Raw genomic sequence first — 19,764 nt, forward strand, 5'->3', positions numbered from 1 at the left:
GGGGTGGGAGCACGGTGAACCAGTGACACTGGGGGGGGGGTTACAGGCAAGACGCTGGGGTGGGAGCACGGTGAACCAGTGACACTGGGGGGGGGGGGGTTACAGGCAAGACGCTGGGGTGGGAGCACGGTGAACCAGTGACACTGGGGGGGGGGGGTTTACAGGCAAGACGCTGGAGTGACACTGGGGGGGGGGGGCACAGCGGGAGAAGCCCAATAGGAACAGCGAGAGTTCGGGTGGGGTCGGCGGACAGGAGTAACCGCCAGGTGACACCGGCGAAGAAAGGCCGAGGTGACGACCGCATCTGGATTGTGAGCCCGTCGCTGGTAGGTGTTGATGACACCATGACGGGGTAATAGCCCGAGGGTGGAATGTCAGCAGCTGGGGCGGCCGGGCGGAGGAGCTTGGACATGCCAGGTCGGTGTCGCTATCGCGGCCGCCTCTCCTGGGCCCTCGCTGCAGACAACGTACACGGCGGGAGAGAGCGGCGCAAGGCTGCAGCCTTCCGCTCCGTCCGGGGCTGACAGCTGCCAACTCCTCGCGGGTCGGAGTCGCCTCCTACCTGTCGCCTCCATGCAGCCGCTCAGTCCACAGAGCGCCCGCTGAGCTTCGGCTCCCGGTCTCCACTAGGCCGCTCGCCGCGCACACAAACTGCGTCACCACGATGGCTCGCCCCTCCCCCCCGTCCACGCCCCGCCGCGACGCTCCGATTGACAGCACGCCACCCAATCACAGGTGTAATCCGCCTCACTCTTCAGGGTCCGACCAATCAACTCTTGAGAACGTTTGGGCGGGACCAGCGGCATTTTGGGAACTGGAGTTTAGTGTAGAAACCATGGAAACTGGGACTGGATGCCAAGCCATGTGGACGAGGATCCTTGGATCGGACAGTCCGTGGGTAATTGGGAACGAGGGCCAAAGAATACTGTTTAATCTTCATTCCATCATAATGTTTCCTGGGCATGATATCAAACGTATCCCCCCCCACCCAAGCAGCCATAGATGCAAGGTTGTCCCAGGGCCAACAGAATCTATTCCTTTCTCTCAATTCCTGCATCTGCTCCCAGGATGAGACCTTCCGTTCCGGGACATCGGAGATGTTCTCCTTCAGAAAACATGGCTTTCCCTCTACTGCCATTAACTCGTCCCTGACCTCCAGCCCCAGGTTCAACAAGGACAGGCTCCCCTTGATCTTACCTACCACCTCACCAGCATCCACACCCAACATATAATTCTCTGCAATTTCTGCCACCTATAAAGTCATCCCACCACCAAGCACATCTTCCCCTCCCCACTCTCTCATTCACTCATCTCTTCCGACCAATCTCCCCTCCCTCCAGTTCCTCTCCCTGTGACCACAAGTGCTACTCTAGCATTCACACCTCTCCCAACTTCTTTTTGACCAAAAAAATCAACTTTATTCACAATAATTATTTACCTACCGAAAACTATTCAAAGTCTCTTCGCACCCCTAGTTTTGTATCCATACATTTCCATCAATGTACGTTCATTTCTGTTTAGCAACACTGTCACCACTGTGGCATCTTGTTGCTACTCCAAACGGTCCTTCTAAATGAAGCAACATTTCAGTTGTGTATCTGTAGGGATCCTCATGATGTAACCTGCTGAGTTTCTCCAGCACTTTTGTATACTGTACTGCACTAGATCCAAGCATCTTCAGGACACTAAAGGATATGGTTCTGCTCAAGTGCAGAGGAAATTCATTGGTACACCAGTCTTTCTGAAGGGTTTCCACCCAAAACATCAACTGTTCCTCCCCCTGCAGCCTACACATAGATGCTGCCTAACCCGTTCTAGCAGATGGTTTCATTTTCCAGCATCTGCCATCTGTTGTGTCACTAGTTCACCATAATGTTGCCTAGATTAGAGGACTTTAGTTATGGGGAGTGAAAATTATGGTTTTGTTCTCACTAGAACAAAGGAAACCTGAAAGAGGTATCTCATAAGATACATCACAAGATACAATAGAATCTTGTTCCCATTAAAGATGTAATAAAAAGAGGGCATAGGTTTAAGGAGGACGGAGTTTTAAAGAGGGTTTGAGTGGAATTCTTTTTGCAGAGTATTCCCTCAACCCAAGGCGTTCTCTTCTGCAGCCACAGGCATTCACTTGTTTCTGCCCTTTTCCTTCCCTTCCAAAACTATAGAACCACATCTTAGCCTCATCTTTCACCCAAATGACTTCAACATTTGACAATTTATCTCCCATTTCTGGCACTTGTAACTTTTAATTCTAACTACATCTTCCCCTCTCTTACCCATACTGCTACTATCTAGTACACTCTTTCCGTAATGGTCACCGTCTTCCAGTTACACCATCCCAGTCAACAGTAGGCAATGTCCCTTTTATCTTCTCCCTTCCAAACATCCCAAATTATTCCAAGGAAAACAGCAATTTACATGTACTATTTATACTTTAGTATATTGCATTCGTTGTTCATGTGTAGTTACCTTTATATTAGGAATGCAAATGGCGATCACGACCTTTGCTATGTCTGAAAATGTGACCCAAATTCTTACATCATAGTCTAGCATCAATAGAAATTCACCAAGGCAATGTTATCTTCAAAATAATAATTTTTATTAATAGCTATTAATATAAAATCTCACTTAAATCTAAACTTAATCCCATTTATGTGTAAATGTATATACATGTGTGAATTACCCAAATCATTACAGCTTAGAAATCTTAAAAATCTTGTGTTGAAACTCAATTTTTAAACTGATGTTCAGAAGTAATTATGGAGTAGGTGAGACAGTGAGTCATCAGATTTCTCAAAATCCAGGAATTCTTGTTTCGAGTTGTTTTCAGAGAAATGTTCCTTCATATGAAGGATTTGTCACAGCTTCCCTCGTCCTTACGCAAGGGTTATGAAACTTGTGACCTCCATGATGCTTTCGAAGAGCCAGGGAAGGGTCAGACAAAACAACCATCAAAATGGTCACGATCCAAATACAAGAATGATCTTGCTTTCTTTACCCAGATATAGGTCTGTCAAAAGTGACCATTACAATGGCCACAGTATCACTGCTCTCTCTTGACAAGGAGAAGCAGCAAAAAATGATAATCTTTTCTAAAGTCACTTTAATTCGGTCTTCAGATGACTCTGGTTGATAATACTAAAGGCTGCTTTTTGAAGTGTATGACTTGCTTCATCAAGACTGGTTTTTAGTTTCAATTTCCCAAAAACATGAGTCTCTCTGGGTAAACATTTATCGTTTCAGGTTTTCAATTGAGAACAATAACACTGGTTTATGGCTCTGAATTAAATGCCAGGCGGTCTCCAGAATGTTGTTGTGTGTGTCTTTTCATGGTCCAACTCCTAAAGTAACTACTAAAAAATATAATATATAAAAGCTGATAACAACTGTCACCTTAATGTTCCTTCCCACCCAATCTCAGTACCATCACTCCAAAATATTCAATGCAAACTGGACAACAGCACCATATTTTTTTTTAACTAGGTACTTTATAGCTTACAGAACTTACCAAACACAGTAATTTCAAAATTAATTCTATTAGACTCATTTACACCTCCTTGACACATCCAAACCTCTATCTTTCCCTTAATCAGTTATAATTTAATTCAACTTCTGTAGGTCTCCCCTTCTCTGCGCATTTCCCAAAACAATTTTCCAATTCTGATGAAAAGTTATTGATCTGAAATGCTAATTATTTACCTCTCCAGAGATCCTAAAATTCAGATTAATTTGTAATAATGTAATTAAACTTTTTTGGGGGGAAGTGGGAGTTGCAGATAAGGCTAATATTTTATTGTAAATGCCCTTCAGGTGTGAACTACCCTCTTGAACCATTGCCATCTTTCTGGCAATGTTTTTGTATCAGGAGTTTTAGCATTTAAACCGAGAGGAGGAGGAATTACTATATTTACTTTGAATAAGATGTTTTGGGATGGAAAAATCAGGAGCGTACAATTGGAGAGGTCTTTCAAATTGTGGTGGTCCAACTCGCAAAGAATTGTGCAAGTGGGGACATTGTCCTATTTGGTGATCGAGATTATGGTTAACATAGCGGTTAGCACAACGCTGTTACAGAGCCAGTCATCAGGACCAGAGTTTTGAATCCCGTGCTGTCAATTATGAGTTTGTACATTTTCCCCATGTCTGAGTGAGTTTTCCCTGGGAGCTCAGATTTTCTCCCACACTTCAAAACATACCGGGATTGTAGGTCAATTGGGCAGCATGGACTCATAGCTGAAAGGGCCTGTTACCATGCTGTAAAAATGTAAAATTAATAATAAATTTAAAGAATTGGAAATACTATATCTGATTATAAGTCATGCCACGTGTCCTTTTATATTCAAATTACACAAGCACTTTGTCATGATGCTGAAGAATCAACATTACAATATGTAGATTGATATCTATAAATGAAACCATAGTTTAAAATAGTGTGTCTAATTTTATTAATCAAAATTGGTTCCTGCTGTTGGCAGTTACAAGGATGGCATCGTGTGGGCTGGGAATCAGCAACTACACAATCGGAGAGTATTGCAGACATAAGTGCTCTGTGGTTAGTAAGTGTGTTGAAAGAAAAGGTTGAAGACCACTGGTCTAAATGCACAGAGGTATTCTCTATGCAGCAGGCTCGGGCCATGTACCAAAATTTAACAGGTTCTCTGCTGTGCTCTGTGGACTTTGTAATGTTTAGAAAATTTACCCCCTTTGATTACACCTGTAGTCCCTAGACTTGTATCATGTTCATGTGCACAGTATACACCCACTATATTTGTTTACAAAGTGAAGCTAATTCACCAAGGAAACATATAGAGATAATGCCCGTTCAGCAGTCTAGAGCTGTGTTATCATGTTGCAAGGCATCTATTTCTAGAAGTGAATCCCACATGTTGGAGTTTCTAATATACTAATCTTTCTCAAACTGAATTCAGACTCACCATTGGATAGCCTGGCTGCAATTTATTGATCCATTTTTGAGAAGGCATTTGATAGATTGGAGCTTATCTGCTCCAGATCCTGTGATAACTGCATCTATTAGACCACTGTTCATTCAAGTTAAACAGATCACACCAGCGACTGCAATCCCATTCTGTTTCCTTCTTAAGATCTAGTCCAAACTGAGGTGTATAGGAAACCACTGACTGAGCAATGAACTCAATGAGCTGACACTCCACACCCACATAAACAGACCTATAACTTATGGACTTCAGCTAAAGCCCTCACTTCATACATTCCTTGGTGATGCAGGGAAAGAATGCTCAAAGCTTTTGAAATGAGATACTAGACAGACATATAAATATTGAGAATTAATTGAATAATTGTTTTATAACAAGTATAAAAACAAGTAAACAAGTATAAAAACAAAATCAATATCCCAGCATTACAGCTACTCACCAGAACCTCCAAATACCCTGCAGCACAACAATTTAATCATTCGTGTGCTGAAACTTATGTAAACGTTATTTTGAAAAGTGCATAAATTAATCACTTGGTTAATATTCTTGAGAGCAAGAGTAGCAAATCATTCAACATAGACACACTTCCATATGACTGTTTTCCTTTTGCTGATATTTAATGTCCCTGTTTCAGTCAACAAAAATACAAGAGTTTCACTCAACCTGATGTCCACTCCAAGCTTGGGCCAATCCTCACTGTAAAGAAGCTGCCACCTGATTTGACTCCAAGCCTGAGCTCTAATTCAACACGTGCTTTAAAAAAAAAAGCTAGGGGGGAGGTTCATTTAGGGATAAAGGGTTATTGCTTGTGGGGATTGTTGGGGTATTTCATGTCTTAAGTGCGTTGTCATGTGTTGAGATTAAAAAGGAAAACTTAAAAAAGTTATGTAAAAAAGGGATGGAGGTGGTGAAGAGGTGGAAAAGAAGTGAAAATAAAGATGGCCACGTTGGACTATATGACTATAAACATTAATGGAATATATAACCAAGTTTAAGTGTATCCCATTGGGAAAAAAAAAATCACAATTTAAAAGACAAAGTTGCAATGTTTGAAACAACCTGGGAACCCTATATGGAACGTAACAGAAAGAGCAGGCCTAGGACCACCACCACCTAAAATGATAAGAAGATAAACATGATCAGATTTAATGTGAATAAGTGGATGATACGTCTTTTTTGTTTGTATTCATTTTGTATAAAGATATTGTTTTATTGTATTTTATATGTTCAATATTTACTGTTTTTGGAGGGGGGTGGAAAGGGTGAAAGGGAGGGATAGGGGAAAAAAGAAAATGTCACTGTGAATATTTAAAGAGATGCATCTGTAAATATGCCTCAATCAACTTCATAAACATAATTTAGATTGCATCTGAACTGTCACACCTATGGTCTCCACCCTCAACTTAAGCACACCATTAATGCAACCTACTTGGCTGCTCCATTTCCTCCTTTTTAAATGTCTCCCATCCTTGCTCTTCATCCATCTCTTCATTATGGCTCTCTTTCTTCTGTCTCTTTCACACTGCATTCAGCCAGAGCTCCCCACACTAGGCATTATGTCCAACTATTTACCCCCATACCATAACACATTCAGCCATAACACTATAACTCTCTCTGCCTGTCCCCTCCCTCATCAATGTGATTGGCAAACTGCTACTCCCATCACTGCACTCAACCTCTTATTGGCCTCACATACTCAACCAAACAACACACCGACTTACTCAACTACCCTCAACCACCCCTTTCAGCCAAACCATCATGTCCCCACTGAACTTCCTGACTTCTTTCATATTCTACACTATACTTCCTCCATTCCAACCTCTGATATTCTATATTTCCAGATCCTTTAATCCCAATATTTGGAATGAAGATTGCATAGTTACCATCGTTTGGCTAGAAGTCCCTGACCCTACCCATGTGTTGTCACTATCACTGGTCAGGCAATGTCAATACTTAATAGGGCCCCCATACATTTTGCCTCCTATTTGTCTTCTCTCCCCTTTTTCCTCCCTACTTCCTGGAGTATACAACACCCAAAATAAAAAGGACCTACTTTAATTCAATCTGATTAAAATAGTACTTGAAAAGAGCTATAAAAATAAATTTCATTTTTGGTTTCAAGACAAATATTGTGCTCGAGTTGATGCAGACCTTTGGGACAGAACCTGTTTCTCGAAGCATCATGGCTTTCATAGGCCTCAGCTCTGGCAGATGAAGGGATAGTGACAGACTTACCAGAAAACAGCACCTGGATTGAGGCCAGACATTAATTATATCAACTGTGGTTCTCACCAATATCAATCAAAAATATATTTATCACAAACAAAATTTCAGTACTTTTTTCTTTTTTCCTTATTACCATTATAAGATTGATATTGACACTTCTCTGGAATAAACATGGAGGAGTTTTATCTCTGGAAATACACCATGAGAAACAAGGTTCAAGCAGAATTTGATGCAGGACATTGGCAGGAGATCAAAATTTAGCAACTTCTTGTGCCTTGGTTGGCTTTACAAGTCAGCAGGTTTACTCTCTGGTCCAGGGTCACTCAGAAAACGCTGCACGACGTGACTGGGTGAACCAACAGGGGCTCCTGCTTGTGAAACTTCATTGTCAGAAGTGGTTTCCTCTTCTTTTTCTTCTTCAAGAGGTTTAATTGACTTGGAGGAAGAACTAGCTAAATCTAAAGTGATCATTGGCAAGTTTTTTGTAGAATCCCTTGGATCAAAATTCATGGAATCTAAAAGAAAAGAGGGAGGATAGTTAGTGTTGTGGTTTCACATTTCATTTGGATTTTAGTCACTGGAATCTGGGAAAACTGAATCAAACACATTTTACATTTGATTTTAATCTGTGGCATTGTGACATTTGACACTGGCACACCTTTATGTTTGCAAATTATTTTGGAATAGACTGTGGTTGCTATCCAGGTATTTTGTGGGTACAATTTGCATTATTTAAGTTATACCTTAGTTCAGCTGAATTACAGTACAGGTTTCCTTCTCAAAATTGGCACAAGAATCAAAGCAACACTTAAGATTTAGAGACCACAGAACAGTCAAAGATACCATCTTTGAGTTTAAATATCAAAATCTACACATAGATTACCCTTTTAACTAAATGCAAAAGATCGCAAGGAACCTTTGAAATAAAAGCAATGTTTAAATGCTGTCCTAGCTGATACTTACTCCACAACCAACATAACTAAAATATTTAATTTTTTTGCACTTTCACTTATTTTTATTGAACATTATGGGCAAACTGACCTCTAAAATTCTAACAAGTATGAGAGACTCCATTACAGGGAGGATACTCTCAATGGCTGCAAAGTCCATAACCAGGAGTCACAGCCTCAAGATAGAGGGTGCACAAAATCAGTGAACCGGTGCGGACTTGAAAGGCCAACATGGCCTGTTTCCGCTCCGTAAATGGTTATATGGTTATGGTTATATAGAGTATGGTTATATAGAGTATGCTAATTAGAACCAAAAAGAGGAAGTTTCTTCATCCAGAGAGTGGAGAACCTGTAGGATTCTTTATCATTAATTACGGCTCCTAGAACGCTTCCACCAGCGTTGTCTCCGCTCCATCCTCAACATCCATTGGAGCGCTTTCATCCCTAACGTCGAAGTACTCGAGATGGCAGAGGTCGACAGCATCGAGTCCACGCTGCTGAAGATCCAGCTGCGCTGGGTGGGTCACGTCTCCAGAATGGAGGACCATCGCCTTCCCAAGATCGTGTTATATGGCGAGCTCTCCACTGGCCACCATGACAGAGGTGCACCAAAGAAAAGGTACAAGGACTGCCTAAAGAAATCTCTTGGTGCCTGCCACATTGACCACCGCCAGTGGGCTGATATCGCCTCAAACCGTGCATCTTGGCGCCTCACAGTTTGGCGGGCAGCAACCTCCTTTGAAGAAGACCGCAGAGCCCACCTCACTGACAAAAGGCAAAGGAGGAAAAACCCAACACCCAACCCCAACCAACCAATTTCCCCCTGCAGCCGCTGCAACCGTGTCTGCCTGTCCCGCATCGGACTTGTCAGCCACAAATGAGCCTGCAGCTGACGTGGACCTTTACCCCCTCCATAAATCTTCGTCCGCGAAGCCAAGCCAAAGAAGAATCATATTCAAGGAGAGGTAGCTGTATTTCTTAATGGTAGATGGATTAAAGTATATGAGAGAAATCAGGAACATGACTTTGAAGAGGACGATCAGCCACAATCATAAAAAAATGAAATCACACAACTTTCTCCTCCTATTTTTCTGTGTTTCTATTCACTTTCTTAAAGTCCACATCTAAGAAGAAAACTGCAATCAGCAATCTGAAATGGAAGATTTATTTTATAGAAGATTTATTTTGGAAATACTTTGGAATGAGAGGATAAGGGGGCACAGGGATTTAAAAGTCTGTGCTCTCCTTAGCAGACAATTTCTGTAATATCTTGCAACCTCGTCACGTGCGAGCCGAGGTCAGAATCCAGAAATCTTAATTTTACATTTTCACTGCTTAAAAGAGTAAAATGTGGCCCAAATGATACCAAAGACATTACCTGATTCAAGTTTTACTTTGGAAATCTTTGGAGAATCCCAAACAGCAGATGGAGATAACAACTGCGAAGCCTGTAAAAAGATCACCCAGGAATTCAAGCACAGGTCAAAGGATACATAGATCAGCAACAAACAAAATCAATACAAAGAACACTATCCCTGGGGTAAACATTTTCCAAACTGTATCACAGCGCTTCCCTGCTTGGTTTTGTTAACTGACCATGAACCCACAATCCTTTATCCTGTTTGATGTTGACTTCTGGGGTTTCACCAATTGTTTTCATTTGCTGTTAGCTAAATACCAACACAGTGGGCCAATGGGAATGCAAAACATGACAGATTGTGACTGCAGACTGTAGCATCTATGTTTGTTCCCCTAACCTCTACGTCGTCAGTCCCTTCCAAATTCAAGAATGCTGAAGACACCAAACTGCTTGAAGGACAAAAATTCCCAGTAGCCCTGTGGAGGGCAAAATACAGATCCGATTGTTAACTCAGCATCAGTACAAGATATTCTGGCACTTCAGACTTGGGTGCACAGCTACCAGAAACAAGGTGGCAATACTGAATAATCAAGCAGTATTACTGCATTACTAAAAGACAGGGGATGTCATTTGCTTTCTTTAAACCTGTGGCCCTGAAACATTGGTTGAGATCTGCATAAATATTGTTGGAGAAACAAACCTGATTCAGGCCAGATAATTCCTAAATCAATGATGGAGTACATGTGTTGTTGACAAAGACTGCCATCAGTTAATTTTGGGAATGGCCATTGTTCTAAACAGTGTTTTTCGGACTAAAATTGATTTGACAAAACGATCAGGAGTTTCATTCTGTTACAAAGATCCTAATTAAAAATGACTTATTTATTGTGGAATTGTCATACTGAATTGATAGCCTCTTCTTAAACATGCCACTCATTTTCTTGCCATTTCTGCAGTGCTCTGCTGGTACCACTCAGGTTTTCCAGAAAAGAGAAATATATATTAATGTAAAGGTTCAAACCTTGTGTTTTTATTTCTTAGTTAATTTTGTGCCTGTCTCTTTAAGAGAACTATTAGTGCTATAAAGGTAAGGAACATACAAATTCATATAATGTAACAAACATATACATTGTTATTACACTGCTATTGGAATGGATTTCAGGAATGCAAGCCAGTTATGTGACCAGAGCTATAGATGGGACATGGGTAAGTGCCTGGCCAGAGTTGGTCCAGGTATGCAGACAAAGCTAGAGACCAGGACAGCAGCCTGGATTGTGAGCTGGAGACCACAGCATGGATGGGAAGGTGATAAGAAACTTAGAAGGTCAATGGATATAGGGTCTCATGTCTGTGGGTACAAGATAGTAACTGTATACCTCAAACTATATAAAACTTAGAACAGTACAGGCCTTTGGTCCACAATGTTGTGCTAACTGACTCCACATCATTCTAACCCTTTCCTCCTTCACAGCTCATAGTCCTCCATTTTTCTACCATCCATCTGCCTATTCAAGAGACTTTTAAATATCCCTATTGGATCAGCCTCCACCACCATTCCCGGCAAGGCATTCCAGAGACTAACCACTCTGTAAAAACCTACCTCTGATGTCTCCCCTAAACTTTTTTCCATTCACCTTAAACCAACGTCTCTGGTATTGGCCCTTGCTGAATGGGAAAAAAGATGCTGGTTGTCTATTCCTCTCATAATCTTATACATTTCTATGAGGTTGCATCTTATCCTCTATCGCTCCAAGAAATGCCCCAACTCACTCAACCTTTCTTAGGTAGTTCATCGGTTTGTCCAGCAGAGCCTGGTCATTAGGTCAAAATCTTGCCATGAGTGCTTCATATAACAGCTGATGTACAACAGATACTCCGCATTAAAAAATTACATACAGATAATTTCTACTCCACAATCTGAAGTTCAAGACCTGGATATTCAGCTATCTTTGATAAGGACTCAGAGCTTTTACAATGACAGGAGACAGATGTGATGGGCAGGAGACGACTTGTTTAAAGAACAGGTCAATGTTCACAATTTCTTCTAAAGCGTCAAAGTAGAAAAGCAATGTTATCTTACCAAGTGCACTTTGCCATCAAATGACAATCCCTATGATGAGCCCTGTGTAAACAATGAAAAGAGTGCAACATCTCCCAAGTAGTCACCCAACCACCCAGTCTGACTTCTGTCCTGTGGAAGAGTCTGCTTACATTGGCCTCATCAGTCATTTTAGAACCCAGAAAAATGGAGTGGAAGCAAATCCTTCTCAATCCTGAAAGACTGCTGAAGTAGAAGAAAATAGCTGCCATGAGAAATGACATTCATGTTTGCTTCCATTACAAATACAAATGAAGTCAAAAACCAAAATACTGGCCAACCCAGTGTTCCAGGAATTGGCAGTCACAGAATTCATAAATCAGCACCTGAAAAATCGAGAAAGAGAATGAAGTAGAATTTTGCAGAAAATCATGATCTGGACCATTTTCTAGGAATGCAAACCCCGTAAGGAGGGAGGTGGTGGGTGGTGGAGTGTACTTGTCTGAGGTACAATCTGCGATTTATGTATGTTTTCTTTCACATTGATGAATGCTCTCTACAGTATTATAAAACTAGATCTGTTTTCAGTGATTAGCTACACTCCATTCAGTGAAGCTTCTAATACATAGAAGCACAATCATTAAAATCCCCTCGATGGAAAATCTGCACTTCATGGAATCATCATACTTCAAGTTGAAGAGATACAGAAATGCAATATTGCTCCAAGACTAGATTAATGGCAGCAGTAGAAATTAATGCCAAATATTGCACATATTTTAAGATTTTCTCACATCAAAGCCGATTTTATCTCAACAGTGAATGGAAGTCAGTCACCTACCCGTGTATCCAGACTTTGCCATCTTTGACGTTTCAGTAACATATGACTCCATTGGTCCTCATACGAGTCAGCAACGAGAGTGTGCCTGCTGTAGGATCGAAGCTGTAAAGCAAGATTGGAAATTACCCACTGCAATACACAGGAAAGTCGTGGATTATTTGCATTACTTTGGGTCTCTCAATGCAACTTTTACTATAACCCAATGCAGTGCAAGAAAACATATTACTCAGTGAATAACAATTATTCTGGTAAAAACTAGTATTGTCCCGACAGCAATTGTTGTAAACCAGAAATCTTTATCCTGATGAATAACTGTTATTAAGCACCTATACCTGAATGGTAACAGTACAGAGAACAGTTGAATTCAATGTTTTTGATGAACAAGAGAGTCCAAAGCTCAATTACAATCCAAACTTTGGCTGAGGGCCATTTGTATGAAAGATAATGCATTGGAAATGTCACATCTATGAAGAACTATGTCACCTGAGTGTGACTATGAATACGCTTTATACATTTAGACTAACTAAAGATGCCATCTCTTTAATTATAGTATTTGTTACATGAGGCACGACATTTATTGCAGAAATTGAAATACTAGAAGATGCTTGTCTTTGCAGGAAATTTATATCAAAGCATTAAAGACCAAGGCTGAAAAGGGGATGACCAGTTCCAAGATGCTGCTCTTAATTAACATGGAAATTTCACGTCATTTGGATTATCCTTTTCAAATAAAGAGCAATTTAAACATGTCAAGATAGGTCATTGAAGCAGACTGTTGTCTAGTTTCTAATACTTTGTATACCAAATTATTTTTATAGATAACAAACGCCACATCAATAAACATACCACTCTATTCCAGCATTTTGTATGTGCCTCTGAGCTGTAACTAAGGCAATTATACTTTGCAAATTATTTCGTTTATCTGCTTCTCCGAAAGAGATGAAGATGAAATTCTTTGGTCAGCTGTAGCTGTGTTGGGAGCATTATGGAGGGCCTCTAAATGAACCATTTTTCAAGTCAGATTTTTCTGGCCAGGTTTTACATCAAAAGCACAGAATCATAGAATGCTACATCAAGGAGCGGTCCAGTTTTTTCCAATCAAAAAATAATTTACACCTTCCAGAACAATTCTGGTTTATCCCTGCGTGGGACATTGGTCTCAACCTAATCACCCTATTCAATCTGAAGTTGATTCTCCTACCTTCTAACCTGTCCTTCAATTCCATTATTTTAAGTCCTTGCTTGCTCCTGTTCCATGTTTGCATTTATCCATTAACCAGTGTTCTACTTCTCATCATTAACAGATATGCCGCACAGTAACTGTACAGTTGATGAGCACCTGCAAGTACCTAGTGATTAAGCTTTACCCTGAACACATTCGTACCCGCTGTCTTGTTCTTTGGAGATTATCTCGAAGTATTTTCCGGACTTCCTCCTCTTTTTCTTTTGAAAGTGTGGGCAGCAGTCGCTCAGATAGTGCACTTTTTCTAGTATCCCTGATGGAATTTTAAAAAGTTTGAAACAGAAGACAGAATTGACCATCAAAGCTACAAGATGGAGACAAAGGAACAGTGGCAAAAATCATCCCACTATTTCATAAACAATTCAGTACTTCAAAGCAATTTTTTTTTGTTCTTTGAATGCTGTACATAAATAACTAAGCCTTTCATAAAAATTGTTGGTAAAATTTTGTCTCTTTCCACCAACTCCACTGCACCTCAAGCTCACCTAAATCTCTTTTTGCTTTTCCATTCCTTCTGTGCCTTCCTGTTCCAAACCTCCTCAAATTCTCTCTCTCATCACCCTTCTCCCAGTTATCATTCTGTTGCAGTCACTTACTGAATAGATGCAGACGTTGGAACCTTGGGTAAGCCACCAGTTTCTACCATTTCAATCGCATTTTTCATCTCCATCTTGTGATAAAATGCAATGAGCTGTGGTTCATTTGATCTTTCGCCACTAATTAAACATTTCCTAATGTATTTCTTATTAAACCGTGAGAGCCTAAAAAAAATTTAAAAAATGAATAAATTGTGATGTGCATGTATTGAAAAAACACAAAAACTACAGATGCTAAAATCTTGAGCAAACAACAAAAAGGTATAGAAAATCAGCAGGTCAGGCAGCCTCCATGTATAGAAATTGCAATCAATGTTTTGAGCCAGGACCCTTTAATCAAGACTGTGCATGTATCAAATTGTTTTCTCCATAGCATGTGACATTCTATTTTCCAGTGGCTGAAACATTTGCAACAGTGAGGATACAGTGCAATACAATCACATAAGGCTGTAATATCCTGTTATCTTTTCTCCCTGATGTATGTGTATCCAAAATATTTAATATTCCTCTGAATACTGCTGATAAACTTTAAATTCAATTATAGGAGAATATAGTCCTCAATATGATCTGGGGTTGAGCAATAGAAAGCCCATGCTGTCACTTGCACTAAGAGATTAAAAAGTCGTGGAGAGAAGGGACAAGGCAAGTCTGCAGTTAAGCATTACAAATGAACATTGTAGACTCTAGGTATGATGCATCCCTGTTGGAGTGTCCCCATTATTGGTGGCATAGAGCCCACTGAAATGAACCCTAAACCATGGCCTGATCAGCCATCAAATTAAATAAACATGAATAAACCTCTTACATGTGGACTGTGATCATTGCATGGCATTCATCATGAGGAAATTATGTATAGATGGACTAATGTCCTGGTTACAAGGAATACCAACAAACAACTAGTGAAACCTGACTCACTTGTCCTTCCAGTGATGATGTCCATAATGTCCACACACATCTTCAATACCGGTCAGCAAATGATCCAGGAACTGTGGAGAGAGAACATCTTTAACATCCATTTAGAATACAGTAATTTGCTACTGGATGCTGCTGTGAGTCAACAAACTTCAGCTTCATTAAATCAAAAGTCCTGCCAGCTTCATTAAATCAAAAGCTTCAATGACAGTAAAATAGTCTGCTGCCTTGGAAACAGCTCTTCATTTAGTCGTCCCCCCCCCCCCCGTTCACTTGGTTCTGAAAAAGCACAACAATCTATTTTCAAATATTGGGCAGAAAATATTACAAAGTCTTCAAGCCAATCATGTGTAGAGCAAAATATTATATGGCACATTTAACATTGTAAATGTCCCAATAAGCTTCACAAAATTGCAATAAAAAGTTAATACAGAGCCATGGATATAAGTATTGGGTAGATGACAAAATTGATCTCTTTGATGATCCTTTGAAGAGTCTAATGGCTTCAGTGTGCAAATCCCAGAGCTTTGAGAGCTGATACATCACTATATCCTTTCAAGGATCCTCAGAGGCACAGTAATGGTGTATTGCAGGCAACGCAAATTGTAAGGGTGTAAGAGTTTATAGAATTAAGAAGGGGTATATCAACAGATATTTGCAATGAGGTTTGCTTAACTGTGGGTGACACTACAGTGTCAGCAACATGGGTTCAAATCCAGGGTTGTCCGTAAGGAGTTGTACATTCTTCCTGTGACTAGCATTGGTTTACTTAGAGTGCTCTGGTTTCCTCCCCACCATCCAAAATGTACCAGGTTGGCAGATTAATTGGGTTGCCTGGATTTCATGGGCGAGAAGGGCCTTCTACCATGCTGTATCATTAAAATTAAATATTAAAACCAGCAGCTAACATAGATCTGTCAACAAGGGATGGCAAGTTTGATGGTTTAAATTAGCACACATTGTGGAGAATTGAATTGTTGTCAAGTGTACCGAGATACAGCAAAAGGCTTTGTTGTGTAATACTTTAAATGTAAAGAAACACAAGATCTGCAGATGCAGGAATTTTGTACAAACAGTGAGGCTGGAGGGCTCAGCAGGTTAGACAACATGCTTGGAGAGTATTCTTAACCCCAGCTAGCTGTCTCTGTCTTTTTGTTGGTTATGTGGAACAATCCCTGTTTTAATCCTACCTCGGCATCACTCATTATTTATCTGCTACATCATCAACTACATTGGTGCTGACTCTTGTACCCATGCAGGTTATCAACTTCACTGTCAATTCCTACTCTTCCCTCAAATTTCCAATACTTTTTGTCTCCATCTCAGGAGACAAGTTGCCAAATGACATTTATTACAAACCTACCTGGTCTAAACCTCTTCCCACCCTGTTTTTTGTAAGGACACTATCCTTTTCTTCCATTTTCTATGCTTCAACGGCATCTGCTTTTGGGATGAGCCCTTCCCTTCCAAGACATCTAAAATGTCCTCTTTCTACAAATGCAGATTAATCTCTGCTGTTATTGTCAAAGACCTTACTCATTTCTCCTCTATTTCACCTCACCTCCTCCCAGGTGGAACAAGAATAGAATTTCCTTGGTCCTCATTGTCCACAGCAGTCTCTGCATCCAGCACATTATTCTTCTATATTTCAATAATCTTCAACATAATTCTATTACCAGCCACATCTTCCCCTCCCCATCTTTTTATATAGAGATTATTCCCTCCATGTCGTCCTGGACCAGTCTTTCCACCCCACCCATCCGTCCATTCCCTCAGGCACTTCCTGCTGTAACTGAGAAGGTGCAATACTTTCCACCTAATTTGCAACAACTCCCAAAATCCCAAGACCTTGTTCAATACCATCAACTCAATCATTGGTCCCACACCTAACACCTACTCTACCAAATGCAAAAATTAAAAAAAATTATTCATAAAGTCGAGAACATCAGGACCAACATTTCCCCCTCCACCCGCAATTTAACTGTGCCACAACTCTGTTCATCCAACCTGGACTGTTTTAGCCCAATCACTCTACCCACCCTTAGAAAGAATGTGTTCACCATGAAGCCAACAACCTGCCCCCTCAACATTATCCCCATTCCTCTCCTGAGGGATGCTTTCAATGCAGTGGGTTTTAGCATCCTCTCCATTATTAACAGTTCCTTAGCTACTGGGACAGTTCCAATTTGCTTCAAGCCCATCCACACCCAAAAATTATAAACTTGTTTCTAAACTGCCATTCCTGTCAAAGGTCCTTGAAAAAGTTGTTCTTAGCCAATTGTTGCTCTACCTACATCAAAGCAACATATCTGCACAGAGATGGCCTTACTAAGTGTATACAATGACCTGCTTATTGCCACTGACTCAGGCAGCTCCGCCATTCTAATTCTCCTTGACCTTAGTGCAGCGATTGAAATGGTGGATCACACTATTTTAATAGATTGCCTCCGGCAGAGGGTCAGTGTCAATGGCACGGCCCTGAATTGGTTTCAATCTTATCTCAGTGATAGGACATTCTCAGTCAAGATGGGCAAATTTTCATCCTCACCTGCTACCCTTTACTGTGGGGTCCTATAAAGGTCGATCCTGGGCCCCATTTTCTTCTCCTTATATGTGCTTCTTCTTGGCCATATCATCCAAAAACAGGGCATCTCCTTCTACTGCCATGCTGATGACACCCAGCTCTATCTCTCCCTGAAGCCCAATGATCAAGCAAAGACAACCAGCCTCATCGACTATCTGGAAGACAAAGTGCTGGATAGCTCAAAACTTTCTGCAGCTAAACAAAGGCAAATCTGAGATCATCCTATTTGGCTCCTGCAACTCCACCAAAATGATTACCAATACCCTTGGCAACTTAGCTACCCTCATTAAACCATACGTCAAATCCCTTAGTGTGATATTCAATTCCACCTTTCAAGTTTGACAAACAAGTTAATGCAGTAGTAAAAGCTAGCTTTTTCCAGCTCTGCACTAATGCCAAAATCAAATCATTCCTGGTACTGAAAGACCTTGAGAAAGTTCTCCCATTTAGACTACTCTCATTCTCTTTACACGGGAATTAGTCAGTCATCACTATCCCAACTATAACTGGTTCAGAATGCGGCCAAGACTCCTGATAGGAGCCAAGGGACCATATCATCCTTATTCTCGGCGCCCCCGCCCCCCAACTTCTCTGGTTGCCAGTAGGGCTCAGGATAGATTTTAATGTTCTCCAGTTTGTTTACAAAGCCATCAATGGACTAGCCCCCTCCTACATCACTGATCTCCTAATGCCTTACTCCACTTCAAGACCCCTGATTGGTCAATTTAGGGCACTTAGTTGTTCCGCGCTCAAATCACAAACTCAGTGGAGATCATGCCTTTGAGATAGCAGCTCCAAAACAATGGAATAATATTCCTCCCTCCATCAAATCAGCCCCTTCCTTTAACTTTTTAAAATTCAGACTGAAGTTGTATTTTTACTTGCAAGTGTATTGAAGTGATTGTTGATTGTTACCATGTTGTATGTACAATTCTTATCCTTGGGTACCCGTTTTATACTGCGCTTTAAATAACTGCTTAAGTTAAGATGTAATTTTTGATCTGCACAGCATTTTGGTCAATGTGAGTGGTTTTAAATGTGCTATATAAATAAACTAAACTAAAACTTACTCCTGCATCTCTCCTCTCACCTCTGTCCAGGGAGAATGAAAGACTTTCTAGGTGAGGCAGTTTCACATGCACCTTTCCCAACCTAGTCACCTGAATTCAGTGCACTTATGGTCGTCTCTACATTAGTCACACCAAGTGCCAATTGGGTGACCACTTAGACAAGCATCTGCACTCTGTCTCTGGGTGCAAGCTGGTACTTCCAGTTACCTACAATACTAATCCCCTTTATTATTCCCAGATTATGCCTGTCCTTGGCCTCCTCTATTGCCAGGGTGAGGCCAAATGTAAACTTGAGGAATACCTCATCATATTCTGACTTACTGAATTTTCCAATTTCAGGTAACTAACTACAATCCAGTTTCACTGTTTTCCATGCTTTACCTTGAAACCAGGAATAGGTATGAAGGATGCATGATCAGCCATGATCAGTTTTGAGGCTTGAAGGGCTGAATGGACTCCTCCTGCACCTATATTCCAGGATTCCAGAATACTCCCATTCTCACTTTTCTCTTAAACCTTCATCCACCGCCCTGTGGCCTCCTTCCCTACCTGTCTCTCCACCTCTCCCACCTTTTTTGTTCAGTATCCAATGACTTCTTATACTCACCCAAGCCCTAACCACCTCCCCTTCAGCCCTTATTCCCACCCCCTCCCTCAGCCCTTATTCCACCCTCCCCCATTTTATAATTGCTGTTTCCCCTTCCACAACAGTAACCGTTAATTTTCCCTTGGCTGCTGCCTGACTGGCAGAGTCCTCTCATTATTTGCTCATTCTTTAAGTACAACAGATGGTGTAAAATAAAACAAAACTTCAGAGTATTGTGTTCTAGAGGCAAATGTCCAGTTAGGGAAAAGAAGAGGATATGAATAGGGTCTATTCATATATTGGTTACGTTCCTGAGGCATTGGGATATGTAGATGGGGGTCAAGGGAGGGGACTTTGACTTGCGTCTTGAGCTGAGCTGCATTGAAAACTCTATTTTCTTGCAGAC

The 19,764-nt window shown here is 40.9% G+C and overlaps 2 protein-coding genes and 1 long non-coding RNA gene across 3 annotated transcripts in view; 1 reads left to right on the forward strand and 2 right to left on the reverse strand.

Moving 5' to 3' along the window:
• wdtc1 (WD and tetratricopeptide repeats 1) overlaps positions 1-661 on the reverse strand; it is a 61,306-nt gene extending 60,645 nt beyond the window's left edge. The window contains exon 1 of the mRNA XM_069895510.1: positions 563-661. The gene's annotated coding sequence lies outside the window, so the exon portion shown is untranslated. The remainder of the gene's footprint in view (positions 1-562) is intronic.
• LOC138741433 (uncharacterized) lies at positions 209-13,220 on the forward strand. Its single transcript, XR_011343495.1, has 3 exons — positions 209-326; positions 759-898; positions 12,985-13,220. It is a non-coding gene; the product is annotated as an uncharacterized lncRNA (long non-coding RNA).
• slc9a1a (solute carrier family 9 member A1a) overlaps positions 5,298-19,764 on the reverse strand; it is a 56,954-nt gene continuing 42,487 nt past the window's right edge. The window contains exons 7-12 of the mRNA XM_069895509.1: positions 15,122-15,192; positions 14,207-14,371; positions 13,752-13,863; positions 12,368-12,469; positions 9,510-9,579; positions 5,298-7,696 (exon numbers count right to left, since the gene is read on the reverse strand). Coding sequence (XP_069751610.1) covers positions 7,467-7,696; positions 9,510-9,579; positions 12,368-12,469; positions 13,752-13,863; positions 14,207-14,371; positions 15,122-15,192 — 750 coding nt within the window. The 3' untranslated portion in view covers positions 5,298-7,466. The remainder of the gene's footprint in view (positions 7,697-9,509; positions 9,580-12,367; positions 12,470-13,751; positions 13,864-14,206; positions 14,372-15,121; positions 15,193-19,764) is intronic.

This window comes from Narcine bancroftii, chromosome 8 (assembly GCF_036971445.1).
Source record: "Narcine bancroftii isolate sNarBan1 chromosome 8, sNarBan1.hap1, whole genome shotgun sequence".
Lineage (NCBI taxonomy): Eukaryota > Metazoa > Chordata > Chondrichthyes > Torpediniformes > Narcinidae > Narcine > Narcine bancroftii.